The 24,616-nt window shown below is 26.2% G+C and overlaps 1 protein-coding gene across 1 annotated transcript; it reads left to right on the forward strand.

Annotated features, from left to right (window-relative positions):
• The first annotated feature begins 3,691 nt into the window (after nt 1-3,691).
• Nucleotides 3,692-23,337, forward strand: LOC113548417. Its single transcript, XM_026949287.1, has 27 exons — nt 3,692-3,804; nt 4,560-4,675; nt 5,153-5,323; nt 5,436-5,659; nt 6,577-6,785; nt 7,251-7,373; nt 7,455-7,603; nt 7,842-7,999; nt 9,811-9,925; nt 10,970-11,049; nt 11,134-11,282; nt 12,221-12,550; nt 12,667-12,782; nt 12,847-13,006; nt 14,197-14,322; nt 14,390-14,538; nt 14,614-14,818; nt 19,789-19,834; nt 19,964-20,118; nt 20,493-20,822; nt 20,896-21,011; nt 21,096-21,266; nt 21,335-21,558; nt 21,772-21,980; nt 22,667-22,789; nt 22,852-23,000; nt 23,079-23,337. Exons 1-27 carry the CDS (start codon nt 3,712-3,714, stop codon nt 23,335-23,337), a joined length of 4,455 nt encoding a protein of 1,484 aa, XP_026805088.1. The 5' UTR covers nt 3,692-3,711.
• The last annotated feature ends 1,279 nt before the right edge of the window (nt 23,338-24,616 follow it).

A 24,616-nucleotide genomic window follows, 5' to 3' on the forward strand; every position in this document is an offset into this window, starting at 1 on the left:
TATTATCTGATCATATTTTATAATTTATAAACAATAATAGTAAGGTAATAAATATATTAATGCTCTACTATGATATGACGTCTGAATTATTGATATTTTATTTTATAAAATATTTAACTAAATCAATTTAACTCCGTTAGTATAGGCAACACAACTTTCATGAATCTTTTGTAACATTTAAATAATAGGGCACTGTCGAAGAAAAAATTTATATTTTAAGTAAAAATAATTTTTTTTTGGAATGATGTTTGCATGATAGTTGTGTAGAACTTTTATGGGATATGTAAGATATTACATAGTACTGAAGTACTAGTACTAAGAATTTCTATTAGTATCCATTAGTAACCCTTGGTTTGTGATTTAACAATTATAAATGTTAAATTAAATTAAGTTTCTTGGAATTAAATCTGTAAATTGGTCACATTAATTATTAAAAGTAAAAAATCATAAACCAGTCTTAAACCTATTAATGTAATAGTTTATCAGTATTAACTAATCAATGTAAAAGGTAATGTTACAGTAAATACACCCCTAATATCACTAGTCTAATTTATATCGTTTAACTGGTATTCAAGTTCAAATCAACTTAGACTTAACTTAGGCTAAGTTAAACACTTGACTAACGTATTTTTTTGTTGTATATATTTACGTTTTAAAAAACTAAATGTTAACTTGATAAACAAATTTATAATAATAATTATATTATTATTTTAAGGAAATAATTATCTCTGCAAACGTGTTTTAAGTTGAGTTAAAGGTATATTCTAGATAATAATAATTGACGTACAATTTTTTCAATTTATCATTAAACTGGTTTTCTTCAATAGCGTAGATTTATAAATTATATTAATTATGACATATAATAGGTTAAAATATCTAAACAATTTTTTTTTTTTAACGATACCTGAAATATTTTTTAATCAAGAGTTATTACATAACAATACAATAAAAATTAAATCTCTTTGTACATTATACAGTGATATAATTTTTTGATAGAAGACTGTTTCAACAAAGTATACTTAAATAATATAAAACCATATTGTAATATTGTATAGGTATCTACTCGTACAATTCATAAAATAAATAAAAATGTAATATTTATGTTAACAAAATACCGTACATATTACTTTTTTAAGCGTATCCTTTGATATAATATGTGACATAAATATGTTATATGACCCCCATTTTAATACATCTAAATAAAATATTGACTAAATACCTACATTTTGTTTCAGGTGAATTGGAAAAAAAAAATTAAACACGCGACTCGTGACTTGACTCTACTATTCTTCGAACATTTTATTTATACTTTAGTGATAGTCTATTACCATTATTTGACTAACAAAGTATGCCATTTGTGTGCAAGGCGAGTCGGGAGTCCGAATCGATCTAATTTTTTCATTTGGTTTGTGTACTTAATCGTTTAAGATGCGAAATTCTGTGGCATTGATGTTTTGTCTTGTGGTGTCGTCATTTAAAACGTCGGCGGAATACGACGGTTTGATAAACGCGTTGACCAGAGTGTTTGTTCATAATCACGTACAAACTGTAACTGCCGTCACGTGTTGGCCCAGAGGTAACATTTTTTTTTTTTTTGCCTTTGTCGTTTTACAAAATTTAAAGATCGATCTGAATGGCATAGAACTAATATTACGCCCATGTACGTAATACGTATTTTACGAATATAAAAATATAAAAAAAAAAAAAAAATTGTCCCACAGACGCAAATAATCGACTGTTATTAGCACTGTCGTCGGCTGACATATCAGTGAATTTCCATCCGTCCGTGATTCCAGTTCACGAAACTTGGTATAGATATGGAATTCTGGTCGATCTGTCTTGTACTCAAGTTGCGACCACTCTGTTTCAGAAGGTATACTGCTGTTGTATAATATTATATTATCATTATAATAGTATTGCTTTTACATTACGCCGTATGAGTACCACTATCCGCACCTATTGATTATTTTTTATCGGGTTTTTTAAAGACGAACAAACAGTGTTGAGTTCAAAAAGCAAAAAAAAATATCTAGATAAATATTAGATGACTAGCTAAGTAAATTAGTCTATTTATATATGATGATAGAATACTCAATTTTCGTCTAGATTTGCATTTTACAATAGTTAATTTTTATTAATGCTTGACATACTATTGGATTCTTGACTGATTAATTTTATTAGGAGAGGCATAACCAGGAAAGTTTATTTTGTATCAAAAGTATATTAAAAAATAAAAATATGTATGATGTACAATTAGTAAACAGTTATTGAGAAAAATATATGTGATTTACACAACGAGATTTATCTAAATATTTATGTAGATTTCCATAACTCTATCTAAATCTTCGGTTCCAATTGAATACTAATTTGTCTATTTTTTTTAGATACAATTTAAGTAGATAATTTATCTAGACATCACCGAATAGAAAAGATGTATGTTTAGTATTTATGTGTTCCGTCATCGTGTACATAGTTTTCTTCGATATTTGTTCGACTCCGCTAGCTTATTGTCCATAATAATTACTTATCTATTCTGCCAAGCCTTAAATTTAATACAATATATAAATGTGTTAAATTATAACCTTTAAGTGATTTTAGTTTGTTTGTTGCTTAACGTTTTTTTTCCAAATAAATTATACTAATTATATTCTAAATTCGTTGTATAAAGTATATACATTATATACGTTATGATACAGGTATTTTAAATAAATTATACATGATATTAATACATAATTGTATACATTATTAAATTCAACATTGTGATATGTTATAAATTAATTATTTTAATAAACAATTTTAATAATAATAACATTTATGCAGTTTAAAACGTATAACTGGTTTCTACCGTTTTTATAAATTTAAGACTAGGACAAATAATCGATTTATAGATAATACCATGTATGACAGTGTAACAGATGAAGTTAATAGATATACATATATTATGTAATACAGATTTATATTATCTAATGGACAGTATTCGATAGAGTCAGTATAAACTTTTTTTATATATTTTTTTTATAACAGGATGCTTCGGTGGAATCGATCGCGTCGATACCTTTAGAACGATTATATTGATGAGGTTATTACGTAAAATATTGCATTTAAATATAGTATAAGATTTTTTAAGTTTTTTAACACATGAAATAAAAATATATTATTAATTTCGTATTATTTTTAAGATGCGATAAAATATCGTAGCAATCTTATCGATATTCTGATGCAGTATAGGATTTAATAACTAGATTATACGTTGCACTTTTAAACGTCTGTTAAAACGCTCGTTATAGTAAAAATAGTTTTATTCGTAGACTTAACGCGCTTGATAATTATTTTTCTAAAATTATATACCACAAACTGACGAGGGCAATCAATTCACGTCATTATAAATTGTATTTAAAAAAAATAAAGGTAATCGAATAATAATGGCGTCCCTACCCATAAATAATATTATATTTAATGCGCTCGCAGGCTTCGAAACACAGACTTTTTAACATGCAAAATGATTGGATACTAATAAATTCACGGCGAAACGAAAGTCACGCGCTAAACACATCGGCGATTGCGCTCGAGACGTTCGAAATGCATTTAAGCGAAGCATACGTTCTACCAGAGTCCAATGTGTTCCTTTTTGTCGACTTCGCCGATGGGTGGGAAATATGGGAGGGCTTCAAAGTCGGTAAAATGGAAAGAATCCAAGTGAACAGATATGGGATGGTGACAATCGACAAGCTTAATTTTGAAAAAAATCACTCCATCGCGTTCAGGTCCAACCTACGAGGTATCACATTGAAGGCTACTACTGTGGTGAGTAGATATCGTATTACGTTTCTTACATAGTGCATGTAATAAGAGACACGTGAAACAAAACAAATCAAAATGAATAATTCAAATGTAAAACATAATAATATCACCCATAGAATTATATAGAAGAATAGAATCAAAGTAACTATTTAATGAAAAGCATTAATAATATCAGTGTACATCACACTGTAGTTTTTCAATTTTTTTTAGAACTGTTAGACTGGATATTTTTAACATACAATTTTTTTGTTTTTATAAATTTAAAAGGGTAAACAGATCATTTATTGTTCAATTTTTTTGATAGTATTATGTTAATATTATTTGTTTGAAATATTTTCATTAATTCTTTTTTTTACAACCTATTACATCAAATTTAATCAAATATTATATTTAATTATCTAAATTAATAGGCTTACCCAAAATCTTATTTCAAAGAACTTGAATTAAAAATTAAATTGTTGTCATTAATCTCACAAGTAGTGCCTGTTTTGCTTGTTAATAATCAAGACAAAAGCTAGATAAAATAAATATTTCAATTAAAGAAAAAAAAACTGTAGGTATAAAAAAAATAATTTATACAAATAAGTATGGATGGTTGGGGGAGGTGTTAACAGATAATAATAATATTTTAATAAAAAAAATATGTAATGCAAATGTATGTATAAAACATTTAGATTAAGTCATTCAGACATTAGTTCCATAAATACATTTCTGACATTTAGTATTATTTATTTAATTTTGTCACCATTTCTTGATAGATCTCGGAACCAAATAAATTCAAAGGATTTTATCCATTTGCTGACACAGATTTAGACACTTTTGCTCAGATGCACTACGATTTGAACATGATTCTACAGGATCAACTTAATTTTAAGTAAGAAAAACGTATTGCAAAATAAACAGTAAAGTATTGACGAAGATAATATTTTTTTTTATTTACTTTAAGCTTAAAGAGTTAGAGTTATTGTGTATTAACTATTTATTTATTAACGAATTGTCCAATTTTAAGTACATTTACAGTAGTGACAATTGAGAATAAAGTAGTAATCATTATTAAAACTTAACTTTTTATATTGGCGACTTAATTTCTCGTAAATAATACTTTACTTAATTATTTCCTTTAAAATGACCACATTAAAACTACCTTTTAATATTATTATTATTTATATATGCAAGTAAAAATGTATTTGCTTAGTATTTAAATATCAAAATGTGTTACTATTTTAATATTTTAGAGATTTAGTAAAATTATGAACAAAATATACATTTTTTTATAGAATATTTGTGTTATGAGGTAATTATTTTTTTAATGTTAATAGTAGTTTATACACATATTTGTTTATGTACATAGAATAGATCTAGGTATCGTCGACAGTTTCGGCTGGAATTTGGGAAACGGATCGTTTAGTGGGCTGACGGGTCAACTACAGAGAGAAGAGATTGATTTCGGCGGCATCGGTTCATTCATAAGAAAGGATCGAATGACTGCAATTGACTACACCGTAGGGACGTTCTATAGACAGTAAGCCGATATAATACACTGTTGAAACACTTTGCTAGTGACCTATATGCATCATAATAATATACATATTTATGTACCGAGATTTTACGTTATTATTTAATTTTGATTGTAGGCCGGCGGCGTTGTTTAAACAACCACCACTATCCAGCGTCCACAACATTTGCATTCTACCGTTCAAGTTTGAAGTGTGGATGGTGACGCTTTTCACATTTATCGGATTTACGATTCTCATCGCGTTCTTGTCCCGGACAACCCGTGCGTTTAAGAAGGACGAAAAAGAAACGTTAAACGTTTTGGAATCGGTTACGATCGTGCACGGAGCGATTTGCCAACAAGGTATATGATTAGTCCGATACATACACAGACGTGTAATTTTACATTAAGATGATTTCAGCACAATTTTTCTTTTCTCTCTCAGATCCACGAGCAAATTTATATATATATAAAATGCATTCATGTAAAACCATTTTTTTTTTAATTTTCGAGTAATTATTTATATTCTTATTATAAGAATAATATGTTTAAAGATTTGCCTTAAAAATAAAATGTCTCTATAAATTTAAGTAATGGATAGTACGTTATTTTTAGACAATATCTAACCAAATCAATATATTATGTTATGCCATCAAAAATATTATTATCTATCGTTTTCGTAATCGTTTTTATTGACATTAGGTACTCTAAGGTTATAAAAAAAATATAAAAATATTAGTTTGCATTAATACGTTTTGTGTATGTTGATCGTGTGCTAGAGAGAGAAAACAGTTTGCTTACATCCTGCTCTAAACCTATCACGGTTATTCAAAGGTCCGTATCGCATGAGCTATTGCAATGATGAACTTTTCTGTACCCGAGTTTGTAACACTAGATGATGGTTATTATTTGATCCATCTATACTCACCTGTTTATGTAAAGGGTTTTTTTGTTTGTATTATTATACTTATTATACTGCAATTTACACATACGCGTATATTGTACATATTGCCCTACTGTGTGGTTAAAATTATTTTTCAAAGCCATATAAATATGATTTCTCAAAATCACAGAACTGATCCCCAATCGAGTATATCTGTGATGTATCTGTTATCGTCACACATTTGTCGCCACCTCCTTTCCACCCCACTACCTAAATTATAATGTTATATAATTCTCATCCGGTTGATTTACTCAAAACGACATCGCGATGAATACAAAAAAAAAAATGTGATAAATAATTAATAATTATACACAATAGATATTGGTTTTTTTGACAGGGTACACGATGAATCTGAACGCAGGGTCCATACGAGTTGCCATTTTCGTGTTGTTTTTGACTGCGGTATTTTTGTTCACGTCATACTCGGCCAGTATCGTTGCATTACTCCAGTCACCCAGCAATTCGATAAAAACCATTAACGATTTGGTGGAATCATCGATGACATTTAGCGCACAAATCACTCCGTACAGTCGTGTATACTTCGACGTAAGTATAATACATCTTACAAGCTAGTAAATAGGCATATACTTTATAACAGACCCAAAATTTCGCATTCTTTCCTAAGTCATAAACATAATTGCAAAACAAATTATTCAAGTATTTAGAGTAAAAACGTTCATCACTATATATCGCTCTTTTAGATTTCTTTCTATACCATATGGAATTAATTTAATTGAAAATTATATTCTATAAAAGCTTAAAAATTTATTTGATCTGATCCTATAAATATGTTATCTCCTGTTTTTTACTCACTCACTCTTAAAACTGGCGAAGGTGTACCATTTTCTTTTCTTATTTTCAGTCGTCACGAAAGTTATTTAGCACGAATTAATTTTTATATTTAAAATATAATGCATTCTTTTTGTTTTTAATCGTGGGATAGTTTAAATAAATTATACATATAATACATTTTTAATCGTGTATTCTTACAAATGCAATTTTATATTTTAGGAATCTGACGACCCACTTTTACGGAAGCTTTACGATAAAAAAATGAAATCTCACGATAAAGATATGTATACAGATGCTTCTACAGGAATTACTAGAATTCGAACAGAGTTCCATGGATTTTTGGTTAGCCGAGTCATAATATTTTAACAATAAGTAGGTCTAAGATGTACTTGAATAAATTTAACATATTCGTATTGTTTTAAGATTGAAGTTGTATCGGCGTATAAATTAATTAGTCAATTGTGGCGAGAAGAAGAAAAATGTGGTATATCGGAGATTCAACTTTTCAAATTACCAATACTTGCATTAGCGGTTGTTAAAAGATCTGGGTATAAAGATATTTTAAAACAAAAGTAAGTTATCAAATAATATTATTAGTTTTATATAATATTAATTGCACGTATCATAATAAAGTTTAATCTGAAAAAACTTACGTAACAATATTATAATAATATGTTGACATTTGTGTTAAATTTAGCCATATAGGTATATTTTATTATTTTATATTGTATATGTATTTTATTTCCTCTTTATTTTTTTTTTTTTTTTATAATAAATGATATGTTATTATTAATAATAATAATATTTAAGATTAATGCAACAACAAGAAGTCGGACTCAAAAATCGAATCATAAGACGATGGATCCCTGCCAAGCCTATGTGTGATTCTTCAAACCGAGCCAATCAGTTTGTCAGTGTTTCTATAAAAGAAATATATCCCATGCTTCAGATATATGGATTTGGATTATGTATTTCGATCATAATTCTATTTTTCGAAATTGCATACAACGCTTACACTTGTCGAAGCAAAACCCTGCACATCAATTCATATTTAAGTGTGTTTCGTTTTATGTATAATAAAAGAGACTCTTAAGTACAAGTATACAAAATTATTAGTATAATAGTATCACAACATATTTAATATCATGTTCGTTATTTCCATTCATTATCCGTGTAGACTTATGTTCAGCAGTATGGCCCTTTAAATTATTGAAATTTCCGTTGTTATAACATTTGATTTATGTAAAACTTATCTTAAGTTTATCGGCCGTGATTTTTTAAGTATGCCTACATTGTATTTTTCATCGTTAAAATATACGTACTAATGTAAAAAATATATTACACAAGTTTAGACAATTAGAAAACTATAATATGTTAATATATTATAGTAACATAAGTCAACTATTTTAATTTAAAGTATAAAGATTTTTTTTTTTGTTATTAACGTACCTACCTCTAAAAATGTCATAAATAGTTAATTAAGTTATTACGTAGGTATAATATATTATTATTATATGTATTTTTGATGATCGCTTTATACGAGTACCTACCTGATTATTAATTTAAGACGACCCTAATGTTATTGGGCATAATGAAAAAATATTGTAACATTAGTTATTATTTTTGTGTGTACAAATCTAAAACCTCGTAAAATTGAACGCGTTTAATAAATTGCAATTGACAATCACTACGGCAGTGAATAAGATTGAATTAATTGCATCATTCAATAAAATACAAATATAAGAATTAAAAACTTTAAAACTATGTTGTTGGCCAAATGATATTCATATTTACCAAATTTCAAACGAAGACAAATTGTATTAGCCATTAGCCGAGCCTAAAGAAAAGTATTGTATTTGCATTCATTGTTATTGTGGTCCTTACTCCTTAACCTAAGAATTGAAAAATACTTTTTCACATAGTAATTTTAGTAATTTTTACTTTCCATATAAATAAGAGTATTAAATTTTATTTTATTGTTCTGCACTGGGTTTAGTGAGTGAAATTTGTAGTAGTTAATAGTTATATTATCTTAATGAATTTTAAGAAAATAAATAAACAATAATATCAACAATTTATTCAATTTATTTGTAAGAGATCAATATATTAAACAAAGTAAAGTGATTAAAAATCAGTACAACATAATTATTGATAAATCAGTAAATAACTTTCACTTCACCAACATTTTATTCAGACATTTCAATATCCTAATTTTGCTTAGTAAAAACAATTATGTTATCATTTTGAAATTGTGTTCATAGTAAAATTAAACAATTTATACCCGAATACATATTATTATTAACTTGACTATTTGGAACAATTGGATCATGCCAGATTTCTATTAGTACAAACAATTATAACTAAATAACAATATAATTTTTTTGTTTTTAAATAGTATCAAATCGTCTAAATTAGTATTAACATATTTCATTAAAATTGGTTAATTAATAAATAAAATACATTTGTTCATAAATTCCTGTATTGTAATGAAATATTTAATACTATAGGACGGCCACCTTTAAATAGCGATCATTATTTATGGTCCCTATGGTGGCTGTTAATTGGAAGTTTCACTGTATTATAAAATAACAATATTCGCAATGTTAACCATTAGCACGGTGAATAGAGTGATGTATTTAGTCATAAAAGAAAAACAAATAACACGAACTAATTATATGTTTGATAGCATGATAACATACAACTATACTGTATTTAAATAAATTGTAGTGGTTCCAGAGCTATTTTTTTTTTTTTCATATCGTTATAATCTTATTTAAAGGTTTAGCCATCGCCTTCGACTTAGAAAATTTACCCAGAATACTCGTAGTCACTAACTTTTTCCGTTTTTTAGATTCAAAACATGATACACAAAAAGCGGATTGGACAGATGTAAAGTGCTTTAACGTTTAGAATGGAAACAATGTTATTTACGGTTTTAATTTACAACCCAGTCTTTATAATCAATATCTGGTATACTAATAATTATGCTAGCGTAGGATTCTATAGATTATTCAAATAAAATTATACAATTATAATATGCTTAATCTTAGTAACTATTTTTTTCCTTAAGTTCTATATTTTCTTCACGAATTCTTACGTTTTTTATCTCTAGTACCTGTAATTACTGAAGATATAAGTTTTCTAATTGTTCTGAAAATTTCAAGTTATAGGTACTCGTATATTTTACTGATTGCGAAAGAATTGTTATGGAAATATCAGTACTTAGCGCTTTGATAATATCCTGGTTATATTTTGTGCATGCCTGATGTCTGTAGCCGTTTTACTCTAATTTTCAAAAATGTTCTTCTCTCAACCGTTCACAGTAATCTTAACATTGCTTAAACTTCTTACATTTTAAATTGTCTTCGTCGAATATGACATACGTTATCATTGCATATCACATAAAAAATCTTATGTAAGTAACTTAAATACCTATAGTGGTAACACATTTAGATAAGAGCACTCATTAATACAACCGTCACCAACAAGGACTAGGTAATAACTTTTAACAACCAATAAGTAATAACTAATGTATCATGATGTTGTTATTACATAAACTGAAACTAAAACAGAATATTATAACATTTATTTCCAAGAATCATTTAGGTTTCTCATAAATTGGAAACAATTATGTTAAATTAACCTTACCTACTTCAAACACAAATTCTTGAAATAATTTTGTGTTGTTTGCCAATATATTAGTTTAGTTATATGGACATTATCGATCGAAATATCATATTCACCAACAGTAATATTAAATAACATAATGTTACTTTTTTATAAAAATCTTAACTAATATGCGATGAAGGTTTGTATGTTTATAAATTTGCTAAAATCGTAGTTAGAAAATTAACGAACGATATGATCAATATTATTTTTACTCGAGTAATATTATTTTTAATTTTGACCATTCAATTCACATCTCAAAATGAACACAGTGATCTGATAAAAGTCATATCGAACTTTTTCATCCAAAGACACGTTCAAACAATTACTGCTGCTACATGTTGGCCAACAGGTAATTAAAATATCACTGAAATCGATTATGATTCCAATTTGAATGAAATAATATACAGTAAAATTGTTAAATTATTTTTGATAGATGTAAATGAAGAACTATTAAAGACATTATCAACAATCGACAAATCGTTAAGTTTTCATTTATTTGCGCCTCAGACATACGCCACGTGGTATAGACATGGGTTCATAGTTGATTTGTCTTGTGACAGGACATTAAACTTCATGCACAAGGTTTTTACTCACATAATATATATTTTATGTTATAACTGATACATACAAATATAATTTATAAACATATTGATATTAATTAGTTATTAAATTATATATATTATAAACCATTCACTATAGTAATGTCATATAGTAATTATTAGTTATTTATATTTGGCATTCCTAGAAATGTATGTGAAGGAAAAATCATCAAACAAATTTAAAATTATATTATAAAATACTGTACTATATTAAAAAGTTTAGCTATAAATCATTAAGTACATTTTTAGTGGAAATAAGTATTTTTGTTCAAAGAAATATGTGTATATATTTTATTATATACCAAAAAATATATTGGAATTTTTATAAGTATCTGATGGATAGTTCTTTTTAATATAAACTCATGCTACATTAATTAATTTGATAATTTATATTGCCTTTTTGTGTCAACTCTCGTTTTTATCATAACTTTTTATAAAACAGTGATAATTTGAGCAATAAAAATTGTTTTTATGTACTCGTATTTGAACTACTTGAACTTAATAATATATTTTTTGTTTTATTATACTAATAAATACTAATATTACTTAGTTTATTTTGAACATGTTTAAATACTTAATAATTTTGTTATTCAACAATTATATAAGTATTATAGTTTATTACCTGTAAGTTCCTCTCGAGAATTACCACTCCTAGTAATATGTTTTATTTATATAAACTTTATTTATTTTTTATTTTTTTATTACTTAGAACTAAATTTATAATAATATAAAAGATATTTAATGACACATAATATTTAAATATAATAAACATAATAAATAAACAAATATATTTACTTTTATCATTATACAATTTTAATATATTTATGAATAAAATAATTGTTATAAAATTTAAAAACTGTACTTTTAAATATTTTATGAGTTCGTTGTATTTAATGATGCTTGTTAATTATTATTGTTTAGTTATCAAAAGACCGATTATTTAACTTGCAAAACGACTGGTTATTGTTTAACCAAAATTCAATTTCAAATACAAATGATACCTTGACGATTGCTTCGGTTGTTTTTGAGACATATTTGGGTAAATCATACGTGTTGCCAGATTCTGGTGTGTTCTTGTTTCAAGAAATCAGAAATAATGTTTGGGAGATCTGGAGTGGTTTCCGAGCGAGTAAATTAGATACGATTCGAGTCTTCAAAACCGGTTTGGCTTCAGAATATCACATTGAAATCAGCGATTCGAATGAACTGAGAACGAATTTTCGAGGAGCTAATCTAAGAGCGACTACTGTGGTAAGGATGAATGCAAAATTATTTCCGTTCAATATTTGTGAATTTTTACGTATATTATGTACCTATAGGTATACATATACTATAAACATTTAGTTAGCTGTCTTTATTTCTCACAGATTTTCAACCCATCTGAATTTGTCGGTTTCAATCAGACAACAACTTCCGGCTTGGATGTATACGCTTATATGCATTATCCAATGATTCAAATTTTAGCTTACCAACTGAACTTTAAGTACTGCAATAATATTTGATGGTTGTTTATAAATTGTTTACATTTTTATTATTGATATTATTAGTTATACCATGAGTATAACTGATGATCATGGTTGGTCATACGGTAATGGTTCTTTTTTCGGTTTAACTGGAATTTTGCAAAGAGAAGAAAGTGATTTTGGCGCTGCTGGGTCGCTGATGAGACTCGATAGAATGACAGCAGTTGATTTTACAGTTGGAACGGTTTCCTTAGAGTAATATAGTATATACATATAATAGTTAATATTGTTATTGAAGATAATAATTCTGTTTAATTTAAACAATTTAAGTCGATTAATCTCTAGTTACACAATAATATTAATTTATTTCATTTAACAAGGTAATAATCATTTTAGTATAATATGTATATATAATAAGTCACTAATAATACGTTTTTTTGGTGAATACTTTCATTTATAAGTATTTAATCATGCAACAGCAAGTAAAATATTTTAAATTATTTTATAATAATTGTAAATTTGATTTAATTACAGAAGCAATATATTATTCAAGCAACCTATGTTATCGAGTATCACTAATATTCATATTAAACCGTTTAAACATGAGGTGTGGCAAGTTACTTTAATTATGCTTATCGGATTCATCTTGATTATTCTATTTTTAAATAAATTCAAAGCAATTCACGGACAATCATTGAATGTGTGGGAAATTATAGGATTGGTTCACGGTGCTATTTGTCAACAAGGTAAACATTATTTTATTCGAAACATCAAACGTGAACATCAATGTCTTTTTTATATTGGTAAAAAAAAAAAAAATGAATACAACATTTTTTGTAAGTACACTGACTACTGATGACTACGAGTGACCTTTTCTATACATAAAGCTCGTTTATCTTTAAACACATACAATTTAATGTTTGTCTATACGATTTCAGGTTCTACAATTGTCTTAATTTTGAATTCTATAAAAATTGTAGTTTTTGTATTATTTTTTACTACTTTCTTCTTATTTAATGCATACTCGGCTTCAATTGTGAGTCTATTTCAGTCAACGAGTTCCTCAATAAACAGTGTAAAAGATTTATTCTACGAAAAATCTATGACAATGAGTATACAAATTGCCACGTACGCAAAACCTTATTTTAACGTAAGCATACCTTAAATATAATATTTTACCAATGTGATCGATACTATCATAATATCATTAAATTTTAAATAATATTTTATTTTATAATATATTATAAACTTTACGAATTGTATAAATGTCATTGAGTATTTTTTATACGCTCAATTGACTTACATTGATTTAATACATATTTTATTTTATTTTCATGCTATAATTTTTTTTTTTTAATTAAATGATTTAGCTTGTAAAAGAAAATAATTTAGTCAACGGTGCTTTAATATTTCAAAATATAAAATGTGTTATAGGAAACGACTAATGAAATATTGAGAAAACTTTATGATATGAAAATAAAACCATATGATGAAAGCAAATCATTTACAAATGCATCAATGGGAATTGAAAGGATTCGCACAGAATTTCATGGGTTTATGGTTGATATTTTTTATTACATTATGTCTCTATGTAAAATGGAAAAAGTTATTTTTTAATTTTATTTAGGTTGAAAAAACGTCAGCTTATCAAATCATTAATAAAAAATGGAGCGAAGAAGAGAAATGTGGATTATATGAAATTCAGCTGTTCAAATTACCTGTTCTGGCTATACCCGTGGTTAAGAAATCTGGTCACAAAGATGTGTTTAAACAAAAGTATGTTTTTATTTGTGTACTCAGATTATGACCATTTTAAAATTAATACTTGTGTTACTGTTATAATATTCAAAGGCTGATACAACAACACGAAGTTGGGATTAGAAAACGAGTGATTCAACGATGGACGCCACAAAAGCCGTTCTGTGACTTGTCGAAAAGAAATAGGAAATATGTCAGTGTATCTATCAAAGCAATTTTTCCAACAATAATGTTGTTTGGTTATGGATTGTTAATTTCATTGACGGTGTTTATGTTGGAACTAGCATATTATTATTTTGTTAACTACATTAACAGTAGAATTAAAAAGAGCAGACAATAATGCTACAAATATTAAAAAAATAAAAATTATATCTTATAGCAGATCACGTGTACGATAAATAATTGAAATATTGAATAGTATTTATAATAATAATAATAATAATCAAGAAGAAATATTTAGATGTATCTGTAAGTTTACGAACAATAAGAGTAGTCGCAATAGATATTAAATTTATTTTACTTGTCTCTATACTAATCACTTATAATTGATATTATTTATCTAAAATCATCAATTTTAGTTTTTATTTCTTTTTTGTAAAATAGAATATTTTTTAATCAAAATTATATAATACAAGAATTTACAACTATGTCATAGCTATAAACATAGATTTATTATTCGACGAAAACAGTGTAAATAGTGAAATGACGAAATTAATAACCTCATGATTCAAATTGACTCTAAAAATAACCATTGTAACCAGCTTAAAATATACTTTATTTATTTCCTTTGATGTCAGTAATATAATGTAAATCATTACGTCAAGTTACAACATATTTTCAATTCATGAATTAAATAAATTATGAATAAGATGAGAATTTATTATCAATTAAATGTAATGAAATACATTATACATACCGGTATAACAAACATTGCAATTTAACAGCAAAAATATGCGTCAATGTTTAATACTGAAACGTTTTCAAATTCGGATTTACTTTCAAACTGCGACTGCGTATACGGTATACGCGTTGGCTGTTTGATCGTAAATTACACCTAGCCAAATGTTATACTTTTACAGTACATTTGTGTTACAAATATAATATATTGATAAATATGCAAATACATTAAAAGTCCAGAACTTTCATTGTACAATGATATATCTATGTGTTTCCGATAATTTTATTCACAATTAGAATACGTCACATGAATGACGTTATACAGACACACACGCATCGTAGTTTATCAATTTATTGTAACAAATTAAACACGATTTATCTAACAATAATTTTATTCATCTTTTCTAAAGCACCCTGAAAATAATTTAATTATTTTTAACTGTATTGCAGTCATTTTAAATATATAATTTTTCTGTAAAATGATAATTAAAAATTGTATAGAACTACAATAGTAGAATATAACGTATACAATTATTTTATATTATGGGGTGGTCATTCATTCGTGATAGATCAAAATTGACATCACAAGTTAATTTTAAAATGACTAAGATTGTAAATATTATCCATTTTTAGGATTTTAAAATCAAAATTAATTGTAATTTAGACATATCCTCTCACATACATTATAGATTATCAACCTTTATCATATCAATTTTTTGTCACTAACCACCAATCCATTCCTGAACGAGACACGTAAGAGCAGCATGTGTCGGCCGCTATAGACAACAATATGGATCGATGTCACTATTAAATCAAATTCTGCGAAAATGAATTTGTTAGCATTTTTCTGTGTATAGTTTGGTCTAAATGATGAAATATTATCACATTGAATCGTGGATTGATAAAGTCCAAATATTTATAATCGGTTCATGGAGTAACTTCATAATTTGATTAGAAAATTTAAGGGATATTAAAATTCATTTTTTTTTTACTTATTAACCATGATCATTTTAATTTCAATACTGAATTAAAAAAAAATATATTGGAATAATAAAATTATGTAATGACCAATAAAACGTCACAAAAGTAAGCTCACGACACTACTGTAGCCAAATAGCCTATACAAAACGCCGTGTCGTTATAGGGAATTATGACTGAAATGCAAATAATAATATAGATAATACATGAAAAATATAACATTAAACGTAGACATCGAAACGAGTTTCGTCATATTGTAGTGCAGTGATCTTTCTATGTTATTGTAAAATGTATAATAACGCCTAAACCGAGAATTACCCAATTAACTTGTCATGAAAAGGATTGGCAACGTCGCTCAAAACTACTAAAACTAATAGTTCTTAATTCCTTTAATAATTTTTTAACTAGTCCAAATGGTTTTTAATAGTGTTAGTTTTTTAAAAAATTAATAAAAAAAAATACATATATTTCATAAAAAAAAAAAATATGAAGAGTAATCAAAAGTCCTGATCTGAAAATGTACAGACAAACAAAGGATTTGATATGAAAATATCAAAAAATATATATTTTAAAACTTATTGACAGTAGATATATCTAATATCTTGACTAGTTAATAACTTTTTATAATCTTATCCTATTTATGATGCTCATTATCGAGTGTTATAATTGTATTGCTTTATAATAATAATACAAAGTGTTTAATCGTCAAAAATATTTATGCAGCTTTCACGATCTTATTATATTTTTGTATCGTTAAACTACTTATAAAATACTAAGAAAACAAGCTCATTGATAGCAAAAATATGTTAACGCCTAGTCAAAAAAAGCGAAAATTAAATTGAAAGCATGAGTAAGGTTAGGTCATACATCGATTGTTGTATTTAATTTGAAAATATTGTCGTTTCTACGGTTTACGAAGAACAAAATTGAATAAACCGATTATATAAGATTTTGATAGTAAAATATATTATATAATATTTTATACCATACCCATCCGATTAAATAGGTATAATACCATACCAATATAATAAGTTAATTTTAAAATTGATTAATTAAACTGGTTTTCAGCGTACTGTGTAGGTACATAATATATTATAATATCTTATTGCCATCAATATAACTACATTATTATTTATTATACATATATTATATTATACAATAATATTATACTAGTTTAGTTGTTAACTTTATGTATAAGACACTGTTAATTGTTACGAAAGAATAATTTATTATAAGTACTGCCTATTAAAACAAAAAATATATTTAACGATTTTTTTTTTAAACTCGGTATTCTATATATGCTTAAACTATGTATAGTAGTAGTGTTATTAGCTATATATTAATGTTTACATTTTTAGTTTTTTATACAATTATTTTTATAAAATATTTTAATCCTGAAAAAAATTATGATTAGATTAATATATTTATTTAAGTCAATTTGTTTTGAAAAAAAAAATGAAAACATTGTTTATTGCTTCGATATAATAATATGGTCCATGACTTTTTCATGTAGTTGGTCAGTCACCTATGTATATTGTTTTTAACCAAAAATGAAATGTTTAAAAAAAAAAAGTAAAAAAAAATTTATACATATTATGTTATAAGGTAAAATTATTTCAATAATACATAATTTATAATTTTTATAGTGAAATAATTATACATGGTTTGGGGTAAGGAAAAAAATAAAAACTACAACAGAATATATTAATCGTTTTTTCGAATAATAACGCTTTCATAGATTTCTGATCAATACATTCACTAATTTAGTCACAACTATGTGTGCCGTTTTACAAGGTGAAATACATCATAATTCAGATTTAATTAAATTCTGTATAATAAAAACACATTCAATAACATACAACCAATTAAATTAGTTGTGAAATACTTAGCTGTCGTCGACAGTGAATAATGATACGCATAAACGTATAACGACATAATTATATGTCATAGCATAATAATGATCGCAGTCACGCATTTTACAATGGATCATAATATATATTATCGACGGAACGTATTATTCGAGTATCTAAAAAATATTAAATATGCCAAAATAAGAAAATCGTATTAAAGCTATACGTGGTTTTAATCATACCATTGATAGGTATAATAAACCAACTACGTGTAAACTAGTTTTTACTTATTGCCGTAATCGATATCCGACGGCGTGTTAAGTTAATTACTTAAGGAATAAATACGAGGAAGTTGTTTTATAATGATTAATCGTTTAAAAAAGACGTCGTAGATTTATTGGTAGATTTAAACAATTCTCAATAAAGTGAAAGTCAGCTCATAGTCTAAATTCCCAATGATCTGAACATCGAGAGATCATAAATATATTTTCCTGTCTAATAAATTAATATCATCACATAGACCGTACTTACAAACTAATATAGTTTCATCATAACATTTTCGATTTCTCTTTTTCGAGTACGAAAAAGGTAAGTACGTGGTAGCCAAGAGTCTAAAATGGTATAATGGTGTATTGTACATGATGATTTATTCTTCAATATTTATACTTATTTGTTAGATTGCTCGTCATAATTACACATGACATGTACAATTTATTTTTAATATCAATTAGATAAATATTTGTATTAGAATTGTGTTATAATTGAAATATTATCGATGTACATTATCTACATCATTGAAAAGATGTATATCAGTATAGTTTAGTTCCTATCTACTTTATTTCTTTTTTACCTATAAAAAAATATTACACAATGAGAATACAAATATTAAATTTGAAAAAATAAATTTATCTTGATAAATTAATAACTAGATAAATAAAACAAAATGTCAAAGATCTTTTTTTAAGTGTATATTTTTTAATAATTATTTATTTTTAATTCTGTTTGAAATTAAATCGGAGCTTTGATGTAAAATGATTTAATTTTATATTTTTTTATATCTATTATATTTATATGAAATATAAAATATACCATGATTTTTTTCATTTTTCATTCTTTCAATTTTAATAAATAATAATTAGCTTGACATTGACTGTTTTCAAACGTAATAAAAATAATGGTAAATTAATAATTTAAACGTCCTTTGTAAAATGACTAATGTGACTTTTATACACTTATACGTACTTATTTGTTAACTATTTCTTTCATGTAGAATTAATTTATGCACTTTTCTAATAGTTACTGCATTGCTTATGTAGTATTTTTCCATATAATAAAATATATTTTCACGGTATTAGCCATAAAGCATTTACTTTAATTCCAAACAGTACAATAATATACTATATTAACGGATAATTTTATTAAACTTTTAAAAGTTTAATAAATGGATAAATTTGTTATATTTATCGTGTTAATGATTTTTAACACTTCTATTTCAGCAGATTACAATGAAATGTTAAATGTATTAAAAATATTTTTTGTTCAGAGACATGTTCAAACAGTAACAGCTGCAATTACTTGTTGGCCATTTGGTAGGTAGACAAACCGAATGTCGATACAATGATATATTCGATAAAGGTGTAATTATAACAGTACTAACAACTAATATATTGAAATAAATATTACAAAAATTAACGACGTATAATATGTTTTCGGCACAGATGTCAATAAAAGGCTTTTGGACGATCTCTCGACCGTCGACATATCCGTGTCTTTCAGATCACCCACGCTACAAACGCAATACTATTCCACGTGGTACAGATGTGCCTTTATAATAGATCTGTCTTGTGAAAATTCAACAGAAACATTGCAACAGGTAATTTTTTCCGGATCGATCTGATCGAAATGTTCATACTCATACGGGTTGATAATATTACACTGTTATCGTTTCCCGTGTAAGCCATTCGGCTTACACATTATACTAATATCCAATACAATTAAAAATATTCAACTACTTTACCGCGTGATTTGCAAGTAATTAAATTCACTTGTTTATATCACTAAAATTGTTGAATACGAACAATAAATATTAATGTAGTGGATAAGAAAAAAATGCTGAACATGGACCACATGTAGTAGTATTCAAAAATTCGGTGTTAGCGAAACCTCCATAAATGTTTGTAATTTAATTAATATGTATAACAATATACTTATAACAGTAAATAATTAATGTATTGTGAACGAGTAAAGATTTCAAACGATCGCCTGTTCAATACGCAAAACGATTGGATACTGTTTGATCAGAGTTCATTCGCGAATGAAACGAGCTCAGCTCAATTCGCATTGCGAACATTTCAAGTGTATTTGGCCAATGCCTACGTTCTACCGGATGCCAGCGTGTTTTTATTCATAAAAACCTATGGTGGCGTTTGGGAGATTTGGAGTGGTTTTCGGGCTAGTAAATCAGACTCGATAAGAGTTTTCGAAATTGGTAAGGCGTCGTCGAACCGGTTGACAATACGCGAAATAAATGAAGAGAAAAGGAATTTCCGCGGTGCTACATTGAAATCTACAACAGTGGTTCGTATAAAACAACAAAGTATCTTTAATTAAACGAAATAAAATATCTAAGGGCTTTTTTTTTCCATTACAGATAATCGACAGAGATCATTTTTTTGGATTCGATAAAAAAATTACTTCTGATTTGGATGTATTTGCTCATATGCATTATGAAATGATCGTTACATTAACTAATCAACTTAATTTTAAGTAAGAAAATCGCAAAAAAAAAGTTTAATACTTTTATTATGTTCAGATAACAAGGAAATTTATTTTTTTTAAATATTTTTGAAGAATAGAACTTACCATTGTCAACGATTACGGATGGTCTCTGGGCAATGGTTCGTTCGGTGGTTTAACCGGACTTTTACAAAAAGAAGCAATTGATTTTAGTGCAACTGGTGTTTTTATTCGACCAGACAGAATGTCAGTAATCGATTTTACGGTTGGCACAGTTGCATTACGGTAATCGCAAATTATGTTTAAATTTACAAATTTGACGGCAAATTCAATTTGTTTTTTTTTTTGAACAGAACCACAGCAATTTTTAGGCAGCCTTCGTTGTCTAGTGTACATAATATTTTGTTATTACCATTCACGTCTGATGTCTGGATAAGTGTGTGTGCAACTTTTTGTGTATTTGTAATCACTTTGATTTTTTTAATACGTGTGAATAACTACTTCGAAGAAAAAAAATATAGTACACTAAATGTTCCAGAAATAGTAACCTTGGTTCACGGTGCTATATGTCAACAAGGTAAGTTTAATCATACGTGATGTTAAAACTAATCTTCTATTACCTTATTTAGATAAATATTTTGCCAGTTATCTAATGGTTATGTTAAATAACGATTTGTTTTGAAAATTTAGTTCGAATTACCGTATTAATACTAATAGAAAAATGAATTACTAATAACAATAAAACTGTATAATAAAATGTCCTTAGAAAATGATGTGATCATATTTTTAGGGTTCAATTCAACTTCAACCTTGGTATCTATACGTGTCGTCATCTTTGTGCTATTTTTCACATCACTTTTCATATATACGTCGTATTCCGCAAGCATTGCTGCATTAGTGCAATCAAACAGTAACTCAATCAAATCTATTAAAAATATAGCAGAATCGTCAATGACATTTAGCGCTCAAATTAGTCCATATGGAAAACTTTATTTTGAAGTTAGTATAAATAATATAAATAAATCATTAAATGTTACTTTTACATATTTTTTCAAATTTTTATACTTGTGTAAATTTCATTTTTATTCCAAGCGAGTATATAACATTTATTATATAATTGTATTGGTAATTGTTTAATAAAATATACTAGTCATTATAATATTTTCTTCTACATACTGATGTACTAGGTACATTTTATAATTAATATACATTATACAGTATTCCGTTCAATACATAACTATATTCCTTTTCAATTTAATGCGCGAAATGAAGTGTTAAAAAAATTTAAAATTGTCATTTAAAAAAATAGTTTACAATAAAGAAACGAATGGTTTCTATTTTTACTTTAGAAAATATGTTTGTATTACATTAATTACTCGTAAATATACTCTTACACAGCATATAGGAAAAACCTACCTGTTCTATAATTATACTCTACGTGCTATTTTAACTTCGGTGTTTCATTTTTTTTTCTTAGTTTTTGATTTGAAATTTAAATTCTTTAATAATAGACTAAGACATTAAAATTTATTCCAAATTATCAAATTCTAATAACACGTGATATTATTTGTTACGCCTAAATTCAATAATGTTTAATACAAATAATACAATATTGTATATAATGTATAATGTTCGTATATAAATTATTCAAAAATTTCACACTGTTGTAATGTGATGTTTTCTAGGAAACAGAGGATTCCGATTTAAAGAAACTTTATAAGACCAAAATGGTGCCTCGTGGTAATGAAGCGTTCGTTAGAGCACCGGAAGGGATGGAAAGGATTCGAACAGAATTTCACGGATTTCTGGTCTTTATAATTGGTATTTTATTTTGGAACTGTAAAAATAATATATACATTTCTTACTTTAGGTAGAAGTTATGTCAGCCTACAAGATAATCAGTAAAGAGTGGCGCGAAGAGGAGAAATGTGGCTTGGGCGAAATTCAACTTTTCAAGATACCGCTTTTATCAATTGCATTAGTTAAAAAGTCTGGACACAAAGACATATTCAAACAAAAGTATGCATAAAATGTTGTTACAATTTTTAATCCACCATTATAATTGTTTAACTTCCCATAACATTTGTCTACACCCAGACTAATACAACAAATGGAAGTCGGGCTGAGTCAACGAATCTCTAGTCAGTGGATACCTCCGAAGCCATCCTGTGGATCGTCCAGTAGAGCAAAACAATACGTCAGCGTCTCCGTTAAAGAAACATATCTAACACTTGCAATATTCGGATACGGTATTTGCATTTCATTGGTGATTTTTATACTAGAAGTATTACATTTCAACTGGATGAATCGCGGATCTAAAAAAAAAATTGTCGAAGTAGACACTTTTAAATTTTAATAGACTAATTAATTAAATATATTTAAAATATCTAATAATATTATTACGATTAATATTTTTACCAAGCTTATCATAGGGGAAAAAAACTAAAATTATATTTTTAATTCAGTTTGATCCGTTTATTTAACAAAATTCTCTTTTATCGCATGTTATAATGATACATTTTATATTGGTTTATATATTAGTATAATATTCCAGTTGTTGTAACAAATGCAAAAATAAATAAATAAAATATAAATAATAAATACTCAATGTTTTTTTTTTTATTTTCATGTACGTATATTTTTTAGTTTAAACAAATATCCTATTATTAGTTATATATTAATTTAATACAATATTGTATTGTATTATGTAAAATACAGTATATGAATATTTTTGAGAAATAATATTATGTTTAATTGCTTATTTTAAAACTTCAATCACACTGGTTACATGGATACTAGTCTAAAAATATGTATGATAAATAATCTTATAATGAATATTACAGTTGTCTTAGTAAATTAAATTTTGAAAGTTCTCAAGTTACAACATATGTATATTATAATTAAGGTTGTAAGTTGTAATTAATATGATTAATATAACAATAATATTAACTAGTGATAGCAATCATAATAAATTCAAAAATTGATTTAACAAAAAAAAAAAAAAATAATCAAATAAAAATTATTTCCTTGTACCTTACTTGTCTTTTAAAATATTATTTCATAAATACGCTTTTCTCAAAGAATTAAATATATTAAATAAACATTTTCGGAAATATGAGGTATTACTACAAGCAATGTAAATGTTACACATTTTTATAAAATTTATTTTATTCATATTAAATAGATATAAGGTAAATCTTTGACGAACTATTTCAAAAATCTAGTTTGTAAGTTATTGAATTACTTTTTATGCAGACATTATTTTGATTTTTGAAAAATTGTTTTTATAAAAATTTTATTGAAAAGTACGAACTCTCATTGAATTACATAGGCTATACAACCTATAATATCACTGTAACGCGTAATAAATACAATTTACGCTTTTCTTTAAATTTTGACAAATATAAAATGTAATATTTACTAGATAATATAATAATATACCTATTAAGTATAATACGTATTAATTAAATACGTATATCTAATACAATAAAATGTAAATGATGCGTAACTTATTATGTATAAGATCTAATAAGTAAAGACAAAACAATCGTATTAAATATAAAATAAAATAATGTTACTGACTTTATTTTAAATACAAGTTACAATAAGACTACTTCAGTAAAATATATAATTAC

The sequence above is a fragment of the Rhopalosiphum maidis genome, chromosome 4 (assembly GCF_003676215.2).
Source record: "Rhopalosiphum maidis isolate BTI-1 chromosome 4, ASM367621v3, whole genome shotgun sequence".
NCBI lineage: Eukaryota > Metazoa > Arthropoda > Insecta > Hemiptera > Aphididae > Rhopalosiphum > Rhopalosiphum maidis.

Excerpts from the sequence above, each read along its gene's own strand:
- LOC113548417 (XM_026949287.1), top strand. The coding sequence starts at position 3,712 with ATGGTGACAATCGACAAGCTTAATTTTGAAAAAAATCACTCCATCGCG. Across the intron at positions 4,676-5,152 it reads CAGGATCAACTTAATTTTAA|AATAGATCTAGGTATCGTCG; the intron begins GTAAGAAAAACG and ends TTATGTACATAG. Across the intron at positions 11,050-11,133 it reads TGCTACATGTTGGCCAACAG|ATGTAAATGAAGAACTATTA; the intron begins GTAATTAAAATA and ends TATTTTTGATAG.